This window comes from Myxocyprinus asiaticus, chromosome 3 (assembly GCF_019703515.2).
Source record: "Myxocyprinus asiaticus isolate MX2 ecotype Aquarium Trade chromosome 3, UBuf_Myxa_2, whole genome shotgun sequence".
NCBI lineage: Eukaryota > Metazoa > Chordata > Actinopteri > Cypriniformes > Catostomidae > Myxocyprinus > Myxocyprinus asiaticus.
Window position 1 is genome coordinate 45629938 of NC_059346.1, and position 16839 is coordinate 45646776.

Sequence of the window (16839 nt, forward strand, 5' to 3'; positions counted from 1 at the left end):
GTTGTTTATTTACTTTCCAGCATTGGGTCTCACCAACTAGGTAACAACATAGCGTGAGTTCAACACTCATCAGACACAATCCACCACTGCACCATTGTCTGCTCAGCTGCAAAAAGATGCTCTGATGTTTATCTTTCAATCTGCTACATTACTTACTGCACTGACAATCTATAGCTAGCTAACAGCAAACAGACATGAGTTACATGGTTGTCAGGGACAGGGTTAACATTATATTAGTTATATTGAATAGGGAAAATGATGGGGTCATTGTTTATTAAGTTTCCAGTATATATTTCACAAACTAGTTTAACTTACTGAGACACCGCTCAACTCCGCCCTGTCTGCAGAGCCACCGTCAGCTCAGAGTCAGCTCTGTAAACAATGGAGTCGGAGTGCGCTCTGCTGGACAAACTACGCTATGACACCAATTCTAAAGCATTGTTTTCGGCAATATATATTCTGAAAAAAGTTTTCATATTGGTGCATATCGGTAAAATATATGCCGATACCGATAAGGCCGATATATCGATCGGGCACTAATTATGAAATTTGTTTGAAAAACAATGGAAACAAGTTGAAGCGGACAAAACACGGCCCAAGTTGTCCAGTGCATGAGAGCGCTTTATAAACACTTCAAAGAAGATCATAATAAGCATACAGTTTAATGTGGAGCGGTTGCTGCATCAGGTGCATTTACACAGAGTGCTTGTGCTGTTTGATGCGCGAGAGTTGTTTCTCTCCAGCGCATCACTTACATTTGACTGCTATTTTCTATGTTTTATAATGTAGGCTAAACATGTTATGAATTCAAAATCAGCTGTGTATTTCGCAAAACTGTTTGTTCTTACCACAACCGAGTCTCCGTTAAACATTAATGAGCAATCGAGCGCGCGCATCTGCGTCAATCAACCTGATGGCAATGGAGAAAGGGAGCGCAATCACTTTGATTAAACAATCCAACATCATACCATGATTTCAGTTTCAATGTAATCAATTGTGCAGCTTTTGTGGATATCAGACTGAAGTCTCAGCAGTCAAGGTGTGCCGGTTTTTAAAGTGTTTTCTCCTGCTCATGTAAGCACATGTAAAACAGTGAGCACAGGGATGAGTCTTTTCAGCACAAGAGCGAATTTGCACAGGTTTGACAGATGATTGTACTATATTAAACTGTATTTAATGCTGAATATAATGTATAATAATGCTAAGGGTCCTGATATTTGAAAGTCCTCCTGATAATGCCGCATGTAATGTCTGATTTCACTAGTAAATATATCCTATGGCAAACATTATTTTACTGGATAAACATACACAATTTTTTGACAAGAATAGTTTAGAAACATGTAATAAGTGAAAATACTATTTTAAAAACTATAAGATTAAAATACTTAAATGTTTGTGATCAGTGACAGTGTGCAAGCATATGTATCTAACAAAATTGTGTTTTTTTCAGCTGGGCATAATTATTAATATTGCTATTCTTGTGTCACTATTGCCCTCTGCTGGGTTGATTTTTTGTCCCACTCCATCCCCGATGGATCTTTTTACTCTTTAATGATGATAATTTTTTGTTAAGTTTTACAAGTAAAGGAACTGTTTCACATACACCCTGAAAGAAATAATAATAAATTCAAACTTAACTTTTCATGATTCAGGCTTTGTTCAAAGTTTTGTTTGTGTAGAATCGTAATTTCAGTCATGTAAATCAGCCAAAATCCTTACCACCTTTATCATATCAGTTTTTTGAAAAATCATATTTTAATAAAATATAGGGAAAACAAATGTCTTTTTTTTAATCCGATTAATCGTAGAAATAATCGAAGATTAATCAATTATCAAAATAATCGTAAGTTACATTTAATAATTTTCATTTTTGGGTGAACTAATATTTTAAAGGGGATGAATCTAAAGAAGCAACTTTTCCAAGAGTTTAATTGTGCAAACTTAACAAGATGGAGATATGCCCAAGAGTTTACTGGACATGCTTGGACATGTTGAGTCATGTTGTTTATGCAGGCAGTGCAAGTTTGAATCTGACTTACAAAATATCCCATTCACCCCATTGTTTCCTGTCATATGTACATTCCCTTTAAATAAAAAGATGCAAACAAGTCTAAAATATATAAAAATCATTGCAACTTCTAGGAAAGTTAAAGGAATTGTTATCTGTTAAACTAAGGGACAGTCAGCCCACTGCTGTGGTGTATGACTCAAGTCTGACCTCATCATCCAGATATGAACTGCTGAAGATAGGAGGAGAACCAAGGGAGGCAAAAGGTAGGAGGTAGTGAGAGTCATACATGGTGGAGTGCGATGAGAGCTCTACACCAGCCAAGTAGGAAGGAAGTGAAGAGGAGTCTAGAAGATAAAAAAGGGAGGCCATGTTGAGAACGAGAGAGATAGAGAGGTGATCGAGGGATCAGATGCAGGGGAGGGAAAGAAGAGTAGGTTTAACAGCTGAATGCACACTCAGAAGGGCTAGATGCACCCAGACTGTGATCGGCTCCACTCTTAATGGCTGCTGGAACAATGGGCCTTCTCATGGAGCCTGTCTGCTCTGCTCTGTGGTGGGCAAACCATTCAACTGCCTGCTGCCTCGGCCCTCTTATTCTCTTTGGGAAAGTGTGGGGGGAGTTTATAAGTAGAGAGTCGGGTGTGCTGTGACCAGCAGCTGCCGCTCCCTCATTAGCATGCACACCTGCTCCCTGAGGCCTTTTTGGAAGGCCGACACAGGTCCTCATTGCATTGTTCCAACTCATATCTGAAAATATCGATGCACTGTCTGGGTCCAAACTGGCCTAATTTTCCTGCATCAGATCTCAGATATTTCTTAGGTCTTAAAGGGGTCATTTCAGGAGGAACTGAAACTTCCTTGATCTTTTGAGGTAAAAGTTCTTGATGTACTATGAAAACATACAGTAACTTTTCAAACTCAAAACTTATTCAAAACTGTAAAAATCTTTCAGATGTCAGACAGATAAGTACATCAACACGTTGTCTCCATTCACACATCAATAATGCTTAGGCATGTGCCGATGTCCAATTTTCATATTGTGATGATTGCTGAAGCTTTTATGGTGGTATTTGGTATTATTGCTGTGGTATTACATTACAAACAGGCTGAAAGATAAACAAAATTTATTGTTGTTCTTAATAACAAGTTAATTGCTTTTCAACACCAAATTTGCCTTTTAAATTAGAAGATCACAAAGAAAGTAACTTTGAAAAGAACCTTGAACTTTTAAGAAACTGAATAAACAGTTAAAGAAATGCACAAATAAACTATATATTAAAATATCTCCACACTTCACACATATCTAACACCTATTGGGTGATAAGAAACTTGGCCCACCCAGTAGGGTTGCTCCGATACCAAAATTTTGACATTGGTACGATACCAGCCCTGGTACCTCGGTATCGATACTAACTCTCGATCTACTTAGGCAACAAATAAAAAACTCAGATTTTTGATGAAATTACACAAAAAAATTACTTGTCTAAAAGAATTGCATAAAGTCTTATAGATACAAATTATGCCTTTTCTGTTGAAATTTTTCTGGATTCCATGTTAAATGTTTTAATTAAATGTTATGATCAAATTGTGTTTAATCAAATACATACTGTACAGCTTTAATCAAATGAAAATTTTATATATATATATATATATATATATATATATATATATATATATATATATAAATGATTTTATTATTATATTATTTTTGGAAAAAAAAAAGATGCACAACAGAGCTTTACAGTATTAATACATTAAATGAAAACAATCTGATTACCTAAGGAAAAAGGCTGCCATGGCTGAATCACAATATGCTGAAATTCAGTGCACATGCTTATGTGATATTTTTCAGTCGTAATGTCTTAAATTTCATGAATCCATTTAAATAAAGCTCTCATTTCAGGGGGACTTTTATTTTGAAAGTTCTTTGAAATTCTTCCTCTTTGTGAAGGGTTTGTTATATCAAACTTCCCGCAACTCGCGAGCTGAAACCTCTGAGCTGCAATGGGGAAAGGGTTCATTTGAGAGTTCACAGCCGTTTATACACTCAACACTGATCTGTGGCTCTGCAGATGGATTCTATTGGACACACTGCATGAAAATCAAGCATTAGTAGTGTGTGTTGCATTTGTATGTGTGTTTCGTGCCTGTGTGTGTGTGTGAAGGAGATGACAGGGCAGAGAGGCGCCTCTTATTCATACTGTGGTGCGCAGCGCATGTGACTGTATATTATTTCATTAAATGACATCCTTCTGCTGTTTAATGATCACACTTGGCAATATAGAGGCTTTTTTATTATTATTTTCAAATGGTCTTTGATTTAATCTCAAAATTCTTACATTACATGACATTTTGCTAAAGGCAGCATACTTTAATATGGTACCGAAATTAACAACAAGAGGACATCGTACCGTTTTTAATTTTTTGGTATAGCGATATTTTGTTAGTACCGGTATACCACACAACCCTACCACCCAGTCAAAAATTGGTAATAAGGAGGAAGTAGGAGAGATACTATTATTCTATGTTCCATTCAACTCAGAAAAGGTCAGAATTTCCAACTTCCTACTTGGAAAATTGCAATAGAATGCCACTTGAAGTTGGACTTTCAACTTGGAATCTCGGGATGCAGGTGCATGAAGTCACTGAAACATGTCAGTACCCAGGCAGATGTACAAAGTTTATGATAAACATTAACTTTTAAGCTAATAAAAAGCATCAGTGAGTCAAAGTTCCTAGATTACATGATAATAAAACTTCGATTTAAGGACAGGTGTGTAAAATATTCTAAACAATACTCTCTTTTGATAGTTGCACACCTGTAGAACAAATGCTAGCATTGCATAGCATCATTTATCCTCTGCAGTTTGGTTGCTAGTGCTAGAAGACGTCTCTTGTGACTATCGAAAACATGCTAAACTTTCGAGTGTTGCAGATGTTTCTTTAAACGTCATCTCCTGAGCATCGGGCAATGGAATGGCTTTATGGTCGGAGATCGGACAAATCAAGTAAGAATATCCTACATCCGACTTTGAAAGGGGAGCAGCATTAGTCTTAAACACCATAAGAACTAACAACAATAGTAAAATGTGGGTACATCTGTCCAACTTTGTGCTGTTCCTAGCTGTGTGTAGCACCTGCCCCTCTGCACATCCTTGTGAAAAATACCAATGTTAGAAATCGGTCGCTGTGGTCATTTTTAACTAGGACCTTAATCATTTCAGTCTGACATTTACATTGCACATTTCAGCACAGATTGCTTCATGAATCTGTCAATGTAATGTTTTGAAAGGCTGTTATTGAACTACGGGGCAGTTAAAAAGTATATTGGGTCCAACAGCCAATCGAAGCCTTTGTCTTAGTGGAGTTATGCGCTGTTTCTGAGTTCACATATGAAGGGTGGAAAATAGTCACCATTCACTTGCATTGTATGGACCTACAAAGCTAAGAGATATTTTTCTAAAATTCTTTGTTTGTGTTCTGCAGAAAGTCATACACATCTGTGATGGCATGAGGGTGAGTAAATGATGAGAGAATTTTCATTTTTGGGTGAACTATTCCTTAAGACATCAAGATTTATAACACTTATGGAACTTAAGAGAATTTGTTGTTGTGCTAGTGATGTTTAAGAGGTTTGTGTTGTTTATTTAGTATTGCAAAACCCTGAACTAGCCTCCAAAAAGAGTCAGAGTGGCAATGGGACAATGAGAGGAAAGGTAGCATTGTGGGCAGCAGTGCAGTTCCCACGGCGCACTTAATGGTTTTGTCGTGCCTGGCTCTCAGTCCCCTGTGTTTTCTTTTTCCTGGTTGAAGTTATTGGCCATCCTAATCCTGTTAGAGACACTGTAAAAACACCCACCCCACTGAGGGGGGCCCTGTTTGGATCAGACAACAGTGCACTGGGAATGTGTTGAGATACTTGCACTTCCCCCTGAGGCCAAAAACATGGCTTAGGTATTCCAGAGGCTCTGGATGGCTTTAGCTTTTTGCAAAAGGTTATTTCAGCATAGTCATGTTGGGGAAGGGCCTCTTTTGTGTCGCTGAGTAAAACTGGCAAAAGATTACTTTCAAGCCATCCGAGGACAGACCTGTTATGAAGTCTGTATGGCTCTTTTACAAAGTTTTTGTGGTGCCGTCTCTGTATTCCCAAAGTCCTGATTGATGCTGGAGAGAGCTACTACTGTAGAAGAATAGCAGGCATTGAGGTGGTGGAAGACAGCTTTGAAGTCCTAATAATGTTAGCCTGAGTTTAAAGACCCTTGTATAGACACTGCCTTGTCCTTTGAGTGAATGAATTCATATTCATTCAGAAAGACTGAGGTGCTCAGATTTTCTCCTAAGAGCTGTTGATGGATGGCTGCCTTTCATGGATCTGTTTGAAACAGGATTAGACCTGTGAATCAGTATCCATATCTGTTAGAGGTGGGAAAAATATTGATATGTTAAAGTATTTTTTGCATGCCAAATATCAATATTATTATTTAGCCAACATTTTTTCCACATTAATATTGTGGTGATGGGAAATGTTTTCTCTTTGCCAAATCAACCTAGGAATTCAACAACTGTCCCTTAGAAGGTGCAGTTATAATGCTTTACACATAATCACCCTCCCTTGCTAAAATGTATCATGATTTTACAGTAGTAACATTAACTGAGGTATTTTGACACAAATGTTAGTATCATACAAAATAGGCTTACCTTTTAGGTGAAATAAATTTTACCTTTGTGTATTGAAACTGTGTTGTAATAAATCATGTTTTTAAAATGTTAAGGCTACTACTGTATTCATAAATACTATTTATTTTCAGAAAGACTAGCCACATTGACCTAACCACAGAAATAGGGAGCCAGTATGGTCTTATAAGCTTATGGCTTTGCATTGTACATAGATGTTAGGAAATAAACTGGCCTTGTTTTGTAAACTAGCACTTTTATATTAATTTAACAATGCATTTGGTGATTTGGAATCAGTTCTCTTAAGTCCGATGAAGACGAATGAGAAACATTGAGTGAAATATCGCAATGTGTTATAGTTTTGATTCGCAATACACCAAAAATAAAGGATCACAATAATAATGTATCGATATTATATTGTATCGCTAGTTACCTTGTGATTCCCACCCCTAGTATCTGTGAGGGAACCTTAAAGGAAAAGTTCACCCAAAAATGAAAATCCTGTCATTATTTGCTCAAATTCATATGACTTTCTACTGTGAAGCACACACACACACACGCACACACACACACAAAAGATGTCTGGCAAAATGACAGCTTCAGTCACCATTCACTTTTGTGTATGGAAAAACGATGCAATGAAAGTGAATGGTGACTGAGGCTAACGTTCTGCCTAACATCTCCTTTTGTGTTCTATGGAAGAAAGAAAGTCTTACAGGTTTGGAACAACAAGAGGGTACTTAAATGATGATGCAATTTTTATCTTTAGGTAAACTATCCCTTTAAACGGTCATTATACTTTTATATGTTCAGATATTTTAGTTTGTCAATGCACTCACAGTGGACAATCATTGGATAATCAGTTACCAATACCTCTGTGCCATTGCACTTTTGTCAAAAGTGTTGTGTTTTTTCTCAAGTATACATGATATAGATGGTTCAGATTAAATTTCAGTGGTGCATTGAATTTTTTATTTTTTTTATTTTTTCTACTGTATTAAAGTTTTAATCTCTAGTAGTACATTTGCCATTTTTTTAAATGATGTACACTTACATGAGACTTCAGTCATATCAGTGGTCTAGAAAAGGCTATTTTATTCTACAAAAGGATGGTCCCACCTTATGGTGGCCAGTACTACATATGTTTTCTCGGTAACCTTAACTATTGTAGGATACTTTTGGTTGCAGAACAAATCAATCGTAGGTGACAGATACACCTACAAAGAGGCATCAGGAATGAAAAACATTTGCTTTGTTGTGAGGCTGAATCCACAATGTGATCACACTGGAAATGACATGCTTCTTCCGAATTTTCATGTACCCTGAAATTGACCCCATTGTAGCTCATTACTAAATGCCATCCCCCATCAGACATTTTTGCATCAATTCAAACTTGTTTACATTTCCTTGTGGACAGTGTTGGGGGTAACGTGTTAAAAGTCATGTACGTTACGTAATCGGATTACTTTTTCAAGTAACAAGTAAATTACATGAATTTTTAAAAATAATTTAGACCATAATATCTTGAGTTATTTTTTAAAACAAGTAATGCGTTGCTTTTGTATACCTCTCCTTTCCCCGTATTGCGATAAATCCGGAGTAAAATTGTGCAAACTTTGGGGAGGGCATTGTAGTTCTAGAGAGTGTGAGGCTTGCCTATCAGAGATGCACAATGAAGCTGTAGTATGTGTGCGCGTGATGGGTATTGTATTTCTAGAGAGTATCAGCCATGCTTATCAGCGATGGGCAGAGCACAACAAGTCTTCTTTTAGCCCACCCTGAGATTTGTTTTAAAAATGGCAAAATATTGCTAGTAAAGGAATGTAAATCTGAACGCTTCAGTAAAATCCAGTTGTAGTCATCATTTGCAGCGGTTGATATGTTGTGCACTGGAGCTTACATGAACAGCCCCATACACTTTGCCTTGTCATGACAGTCACACTGAGAGTTAAGAGATGTGTCCTCATAAGGCTGAATAAAATTCGGGTAAGTGATACTTTGATTCTCGCGATTGATTCATGTACGCTGCATTTAAAAGTGAGTAAACGTACGTTTTCGTGGTATAATATAGCACAGGCATAATCCCGGAGAAGTCTTCCTGTGGCCATGGCATGATTATACAGTTACATACAACGTGGAATGATCGCTGACTGTTTGTGCATCTGAATTGCTTTGTTTTAAAGCTGCCTGTAACCACTACTCTAGGATCACTTTGCATCCTAACTGCTCCGTGTTAAAGCATTTAACATTCAATATTCAGTTGAATGAAACACGATTGATTCATGTGTAAATACACGCTGCATTAAAAAATCAGTAAACGCGTTTAGGCAGAGAGATTATAAGACTAGTCTTCCACTGGCCACGACATGATGCACAGGGTGAAATATTCACTCAATTAACTTACTTACACAGCCAAACTGCTCTGTGTTACAGCTCCCTGTAACTGGGAGACTGGGATGAGAAAAGCTGACTCTGGATCAGTGGCTCCGAGCAACGTTCTACATGGTTTGTGTAAGCAGAGAAAATGTCTTAATTTCTTAAAATATTCTACATACTTGTTCTATAATAAATAAGTAATTTGATTCGTGAAACATAACGTTTTTAAGACACTTTGTTAGCATTAAAAATGATTCCATTCAAGTTGTATCAACATGTGCATTTGAAGTAGGCTGTAGGCTACGCAGTACTCACCGTGGATCAACAAGCTTGCACTGAGATGACTTAAGTGAAAAATATTCATTTATTCATCAAACTTATTCCTTGAACATGTTAAGTTGGCATTCCTCACTGAATTTTATCCTGACTTCTGAAAAAATCTCAAGTTGACACTGGCATTGTCGATGGGCACCGCATATGATTACATATATGATGCAGGTTCAGATGTTGAACTTTACTGCTTTAGGTAAGACGGTGGTTATTCTTCATTATACATGTTGGCTGCCATGATGATGGAAAAACAAATCATGCATTTTCCTGTTATTGAGTCTTTATCATAAATATCCAGTGAAGACCTACTGACTGTAGACTTTCTAAATATCTGTTTGTTTAGTAGCCTATGTTTCTTTTTACATGAGTGTTGTACAGTAGCTAGTATGAACTGTAATATCTCTACATATCTCTTGTATTTGTATTGAATGCATAGCATAGCAGAAGAGAGAGTGGCGGTGAGAAAAAAGCAGCGCAAAAATAACGCAAAAGTAACGTTATGCTTTACTTTCCATAAATGTAACTTTTTAATTAATTTACTAACGTTACCCAACACTGCCCGTAGATCAATATCTGAGACACAGGTTCTGGTCCAATGGAAACCAGGAAGTAATTGCATTCACAGATTCAGGGCCCGTGGAAACCTCGAAGTAATCACGTTCACATAAACAATGGTGAGAGTGCGATTCAGAGGTTGCATTTTTTTACTGTAAAATATCATTTTAACTCCATGACGGTTAGGTTTAGGATTGAGGTTTGGGTTAGGGAGTAGAGTTAATAAAATATTCATTCCTGTTGACTGTATAGACCTTATTCACAGCTGAGCCATCTTTGATTTTTTGTGGGAATCAAAACGAGGCTGTGAGGGATAGACTTACTGTCTCTTCAATGTCATGCACTGTATAAAGCTATCAAAAAGCTCCCAGATCACATCTAATATTCCACAACTCATGTTGTCTGGAGTTTTTTGTCTACTAAAATTTTTTAGAAAGATATTTTTTCAATGTTTCGTCAGCGGAATGATCCAAAACACTTTAAACAATTGTACAACCCATTGAAGAATCTGTATGTCTCTCCCTCACAGCCTCGTTGTCATTCCCGTCAAAAATCAAAGATGGTGCTGCTGTGAATAAATTCGATTACGTAATTTACAACAAAAAATGGAACTCACTTTTGGTGCCACCCTATGGACATTTCACTTCAATAACAATTCCAGTATCAGTCACTGGGGGCAGTGATTTAAATTCACAGTGTGATCAGTCTGGCATCTTTGCTGATAAGTGTCATTGTAAAGTCCAAGGCCACTGTCATTATTAATGTGTCATTTTGGGTGGTCCAGATTTGCATATACAGGTGCATCTCAATAAATTAGAATGTCGTGGAAAAGTTCATTTATTTCAGTAATTCAACTCAAATTGTGAAACTCGTGTATTAAATAAATTCAGTGCACACAGACTGAAGTAGTTTATGTCTTTGGTTCTTTTAATTGTGATGATTTTGCTCACATTTAACAAAAACCCACCAATTCACTATCTCAAAAAATTAGAATACATCATAAGACCAATAAAAAAAAACATTTTTAGTGAATTGTTGGCCTTCTGGAAAGTATGTTCATTTACTGTATATGTACTCAATACTTGGTAGGGGCTCCTTTTGCTTTAATTACTGCCTCAATTCGGCATGACATGGAGGTGATCAGTTTGTGGCACTGCTGAGGTGGTATGGAAGCCCAGGTTTCTTTGACAGTGGCCTTCAGCTCATCTGAATTTTTTGGTCTCTTGTTTCTCATTTTCCTCTTGACAATACCCCATAGATTCTCTATGGGGTTCAGGTCTGGTGAGTTTGCTGGCCAGTCAAGCACACCAACACCATGGTCATTTAACCAACTTTTGGTGCTTTTGGCAGTGTGGGCAGGTGCCAAATCCTGCTGGAAAATGAAATCAGCATCTTTAAAAAGCTGGTCAGCAGAAGGAAGCATGAAGTGCTCCAAAATTTCTTGGTAAACGGGTGCAGTGACTTTGGTTTTCAAAAAACACAATGGACCAACACCAGCAGATGACATTGCACCCCAAATCATCACAGACTGTGGAAACTTAACACTGGACTTCAAGCAACTTGGGCTATGAGCTTCTCCACCCTTCCTCCAGACTCTAGGACCTTGGTTTCCAAATGAAATACAAAACTTGCTCTCATCTGAAAAGAGGACTTTGGAACACTGGGCAACAGTCCAGTTCTTCTACTCCTTAGCCCAGGTAAGATGCCTCTGATGTTGTCTGTGGTTCAAGAGTGGCTTAACAAGAGGAATACGACAACTGTAGCCAAATTCCTTGACATGTCTGTGTGTGGTTGATGCCTTGACCCCAGCCTCAGTCCATTCCTTGTGAAGTTCACCCAAATTCTTGAATCGATTTTGCTTGACAATCCTCATAAGGCTGCGGTTCTCTCAGTTGGTTGTGCATCTTTTTCTTCCACACTTTTTCCTTCCACTCAACTTTCTGTTAACATGCTTGGATACAGCACTCTGTGAACAGCCAGCTTCTTTGGCAATGAATGTTTGTGGCTTACCCTCCTTGTGAAGGGTGTCAATGATTGTCTTCTGGACAACTGTCAGATCAGCAGTCTTCCCCATGATTGTGTAGCCTAGTGAACCAAACTGAGAGACCATTTTGAAGGCTCAGGAAACCTTTGCAGGTGTTTTGAGTTGATTAGCTGATTGGCATGTCACCATATTCTAATTTTTTGAGATAGTGAATTGGTGGGTTTTTGTTAAATGTGAGCAAAATCATCACAATTAAAAGAACCAAAGACTTAAACTACTTCAGTCTGTGTGCATTGAATTTATTTAATACACGAGTTTCACAATTTGAGTTGAATTACTGAAATAAATGAAATTTTCCACGACATTCTAATTTATTGAGATGCACCTGTACTGTTTGTTAAGAGATATTCGGTTAAAAACTATCTTTTGTTTTCAGGCTTTCATTCATATTAGATTTAAACTGAAGCATATTTCCTGTTAGTAGTCTGACCCAAGAGACCTATCAACTAATGTCTAGCTTTCTCAATACTCTACAGTTTCTTTTTACTACAAACTGTTTGGACATCTCCATATATACATGCAAATAAAATGTAGTCTAAAACAGTTCTCAGTATAGCCCAATTACCACCATTTATGTTGACATTTTATCCAGTACTATGCATTTACTTGCCAATGAAATTGGCCTTATGACTATGTACACAGAAGGCAGTATATACTAATTCTGCTGTTGTTGCTGTCCACTCTGCAGGTGTCTGGGGATGTTTGCTGGGTCGGTGTGCCAGTTCCGCAACCCTTGTTTCCACCCCCCATGCAGAAATGGCGGATTGTGCCATTTGATTACTCAAGTCAACAAGGTGGACTTTGTCTGCAACTGCCGCTTGGGCTACACGGACCGACTGTGCCTCACTCCCACCGATAATGTGTGCCTTAGCAACCCGTGCCGAAATGGAGGGACTTGTGAACTCACCAGCATCCATAATTACAGGTGTAAATGCCCACCTGGCTGGTCAGGTAAGAGTCCATGGCAAATGTGTCAATCACTTTTTAAATTTGCCTGCTTAAAATGATGGATATGAGAAGTATAAATGAAAACTGTAACATTACAAGTTGTCATTCTCAAAGTCCTAACATCCCAAAATCAGACAGAGAAAAGCATATTCTGAGTAGTGATGTGTCAGGATGGTCGACTAATTGATTGGAAGACTAGTCAATTAGTAAGGACCACTAATGATTTTTTTCCCTTTTTTTTAACTATAATATTATTTTAGTGCTGTTGCAATTAAGAACATAAATTTAGAGACAGTAACAGTAACTGTAAAACCCTCTCTGAGAAGTTGCATTTCTAAATTCATCAGCTATAGAGATCAAAGCTGTGTTTTTGTAACAAATCTACTGCTTTCAACAATACATTAAAAACATTTACACCTGGACTTCAAATATTTTTGAATTGTTGGTCTACGTACACATGCAGATGTCTCTGAACGTTGTATCTTTGCTTTTTTTAGTGTCTTGCACCATGAGCATTGCATTTCTAAGAAGTTAAAAATAGATAAACTTTTAAAAATGCGTCTTGATACACCAGCATTCTGTTCCATTCTGTTGTGCTCCATCCAGTGGTTTTGAATGCAAGAGCGCATCCTGTGTGAATGCCCCTAAATAAATGTGTCTGATCGGTGTCTAGTAGACCCTAAACCAGCCTAATAATACAGGAAATTAACCCAAAAATTAAAATACTGTCATCGTTAACTCACCCTGATGTCATTCAAAACCTATTTGACTTTCTTTATTCCGTGGAGCACAGAATAAGATGTTGGGCAGAGTGTTTGGAACTGTCAGCCTCAGGCTCCATTCACTTTCTTTGAATGGAGAAAAGAGCAGCATCAACATTCCTCAAAATTTCTCCTCTTGTGTTCCACGGAAGAAAAAAAGCCATGTGATTTTGGAATGAATTGAGGGTCAGTAAATAAGAATAAATTTTTTTGGGTAAAGTAATCCTTTAAGACCGACTTGTTGACTAGTCATTCAGACAACCCACCGATATTTGATTTTGAAAATACATTGTTTGCTCTTTCTGAAAGCTGAAGCTCTTCTCTATCACTAGGTAAAAACTGCCAGCAAGCTGATCCTTGTGCCTCAAATCCATGTGCCAACGGCGGTCAGTGTAGTCCCTTTGATTCCGACTATATCTGCCACTGCACGCCTTTCTTCTCAGGCCAGACCTGCAAACAAGACATCAACGAGTGTGCTCAGAGTCCCTCGCCTTGCAAGAATGGCGGTGTATGTGAGAATGAGGTGGGCACGTATAGCTGCAACTGTCCTGCAGAGTACACAGGGAAACATTGTGAGACCCTTTATCAGCCTTGTAACCCCTCTCCGTGCTACCACGGGGGCACCTGTGTACAGAAGGGAGAGACAAGCTATGAATGCTCCTGTTTGCCAGGTAGGTTTCATAAAGTCTATCTAAATGCTGTATGTATGTATATACAATATATATATATATATATATATATATATATATATATATATATATATATATATATATATTTATTTCTTATGCAGTTAAAAAATTTAGTATAGTGAGGATGTTTTCAAAAATAATGGCATGCATAATTTGTGTTTAAAGGATTAGTTCACCCAAAAATGAAAATTCAGTCATTGTTTTCTCATCCCTGACCTGTTATAGCCCCATATGACTTTTTTCTTTTTCTTAACACAAAGGGAGAAATTGTGAAAACACACCACCAAGCTTCAAAATAACACAAAAGTATAATTCAGAAGTCTAGTAAATTATTCCATGAGACTCATGATTGTTATGAAAGCATACAATAAGGTTTGGTGAGAAACAAAGTGAAATTTATGTATTATTTAGTGAAAATGTTCACTGACTGTTGATCTCCTGTGCACATTCATGATAGAGCACGAGAGCAACAGTGCACGCAGCCCCCTCACATCATTGGGGCGTTCAAGCGAAATTTGTTTTGTTTATCTAAAAACAGGTCCTCCACAGCAATAGCGACAAAAAAACTAACAGAGCTGTACACAAAACAGAGAACAGAAATGACTAAACATGTCTGAAGAGTTTGTAGTCGAAGAATTGATGTATTTCTTTGCCCAGCCTTATTTTAACCCTAAACAGAAACATAGAGGAGGCTACAGGCAGCCACAGTCACACCGTGTCCTAACATTACCTTTAATGACACGTGATAAAAGGTATCTTTTCTATGTTAAATCAAAGTTTTTGTTCTAACCAGCAATAACAAGCGACGGTACATTGTATCGATCGGCTGTTTTTTTTATTTTCGGCATTGCGCGGGTAACTCCATCCGCTGTGAACTGGCACCGGTCCAAAAAATTAAATAAATATGGCTGGACGTAGAAATGCATCAATTCTTTGACTACAAACTCTTCAGACATGTTTAGTAAGTTCTGTTCTCTGTTTTGTGTGCAGCTGTGTTGTGTTCTGATGTTGCTATTGTTGTGGAGGACCTGTTTTTAGATAAACAAACAAGTTTTCTCTTGAACGCCCCAGTTTTTCGAGAGCGCTTTGGGAACTGTTACTCTCGTGCCCTATCATGAGATCAACAGGAGATCAACAGTCAAATAATTAGGGCTGTCAGAATTAACGAGTTAACGCATGAGATTTATTAAAAAATTTAAAAAAAATAAATTCTTAATCGCATTTACCATTAGTACAGCATAAACCCTGGTGTGAAGGGCAGTATCCGCCCGGAGTCATTACACTGACGCACACGCCACAAACAGACACACAACAGTGCCAGAGCCCTTTTACCAAGGGGAGCCTACAAAGCTTAGCATAAAACAGCATAACGCGGCACTCCCATACGCATTCTATGGGCGGTACTGTCGTAACACACTAGTTGACTGTTACGCTTTCTTCTAAGATTGAGCTGTGGATGTTGTTATCTCAGTAAATAGAATCTCTGACAGCGATCCCTGTCAGTGATAAAATGATGGCGAAAGGAGCTCTTAGCACTATTTGATGTACAAAACAAGACCAGATGGGACTTGTGATAGAAATCAAGTATTTGTCAGCCTATGTAATGCACATTTTAGTTACCACAGAAGCACACCAAATCTTAACTATCACCAAAACGCAGAATGAGATGTGTTTGTTTACAAGCGCTTTTCATATTAAGTTCAAAGTGCTGCTGGGCGCTGGTGTTGATGCTCTGATGTGAAAAATCAACGCAGCTTCACGATTACTGTAACAAAGTGGATAGCCACAGCCTACCGGCAGATTAATAACTTCCTTAAAACTTCAACGTAAACACCCACTGTTATGATTGGATAACATTGTGCAGCCCCTCGAATATAGCCATATTTGAAACTCAGTCGACGGGGATGAATAAGCACCAAAACATTATAAAACTAAATGTCAGGGTTTACACATAACGCACATCCAACACATTGCATCTGAATATATTAAACTGTTCATCTCAAAAACAACTGTTAACACTCACACCCTGTCTACACTGGATGCAAGAGTCTCATCAAAAGCATTAGAACCCATTATAATCCAATGGTATAAAATGGTATGTCTACCACGGAAGCGCCCGTTGCTGTGCATCATGTTGCGCCGACAGTAAACAGATGTCCCGTTACATTTTGCGTTACACATGGTGGTGATACTACTGCCAACAACACAAATAAACGATTTAGAAAGTTTGTGTCGACGCATCCAGTGTAGACAGCCTCAAGTTGTTGCATCGCGCCACGTCAACGGACGCGCCCGGTATAAACAGGTGTCAGCAAAATAAGCCATCACACAGTCATGACATATGAAATATTCATAAATTAAACTATTTATTCTCGTTTTTTGCAATCGCGTCCAATTGTGAGCCGAAAATACAATCCACTCTAAAATACGCTGAAGACAAATCCACGTCTA

At 37.9% G+C, this 16839-nt stretch overlaps 1 protein-coding gene across 1 annotated transcript in view; it reads left to right on the forward strand.

Moving 5' to 3' along the window:
* LOC127425499 (neurogenic locus notch homolog protein 1-like) overlaps positions 1 to 16839 on the forward strand; it is an 86260-nt gene that overhangs the window by 16400 nt on the left and 53021 nt on the right. Inside the window, exons 3-4 of the mRNA XM_051671569.1 lie at positions 12679 to 12941; positions 14032 to 14370. Of these exons, the coding sequence (XP_051527529.1) occupies positions 12679 to 12941; positions 14032 to 14370 (602 nt within the window). The remainder of the gene's footprint in view (positions 1 to 12678; positions 12942 to 14031; positions 14371 to 16839) is intronic.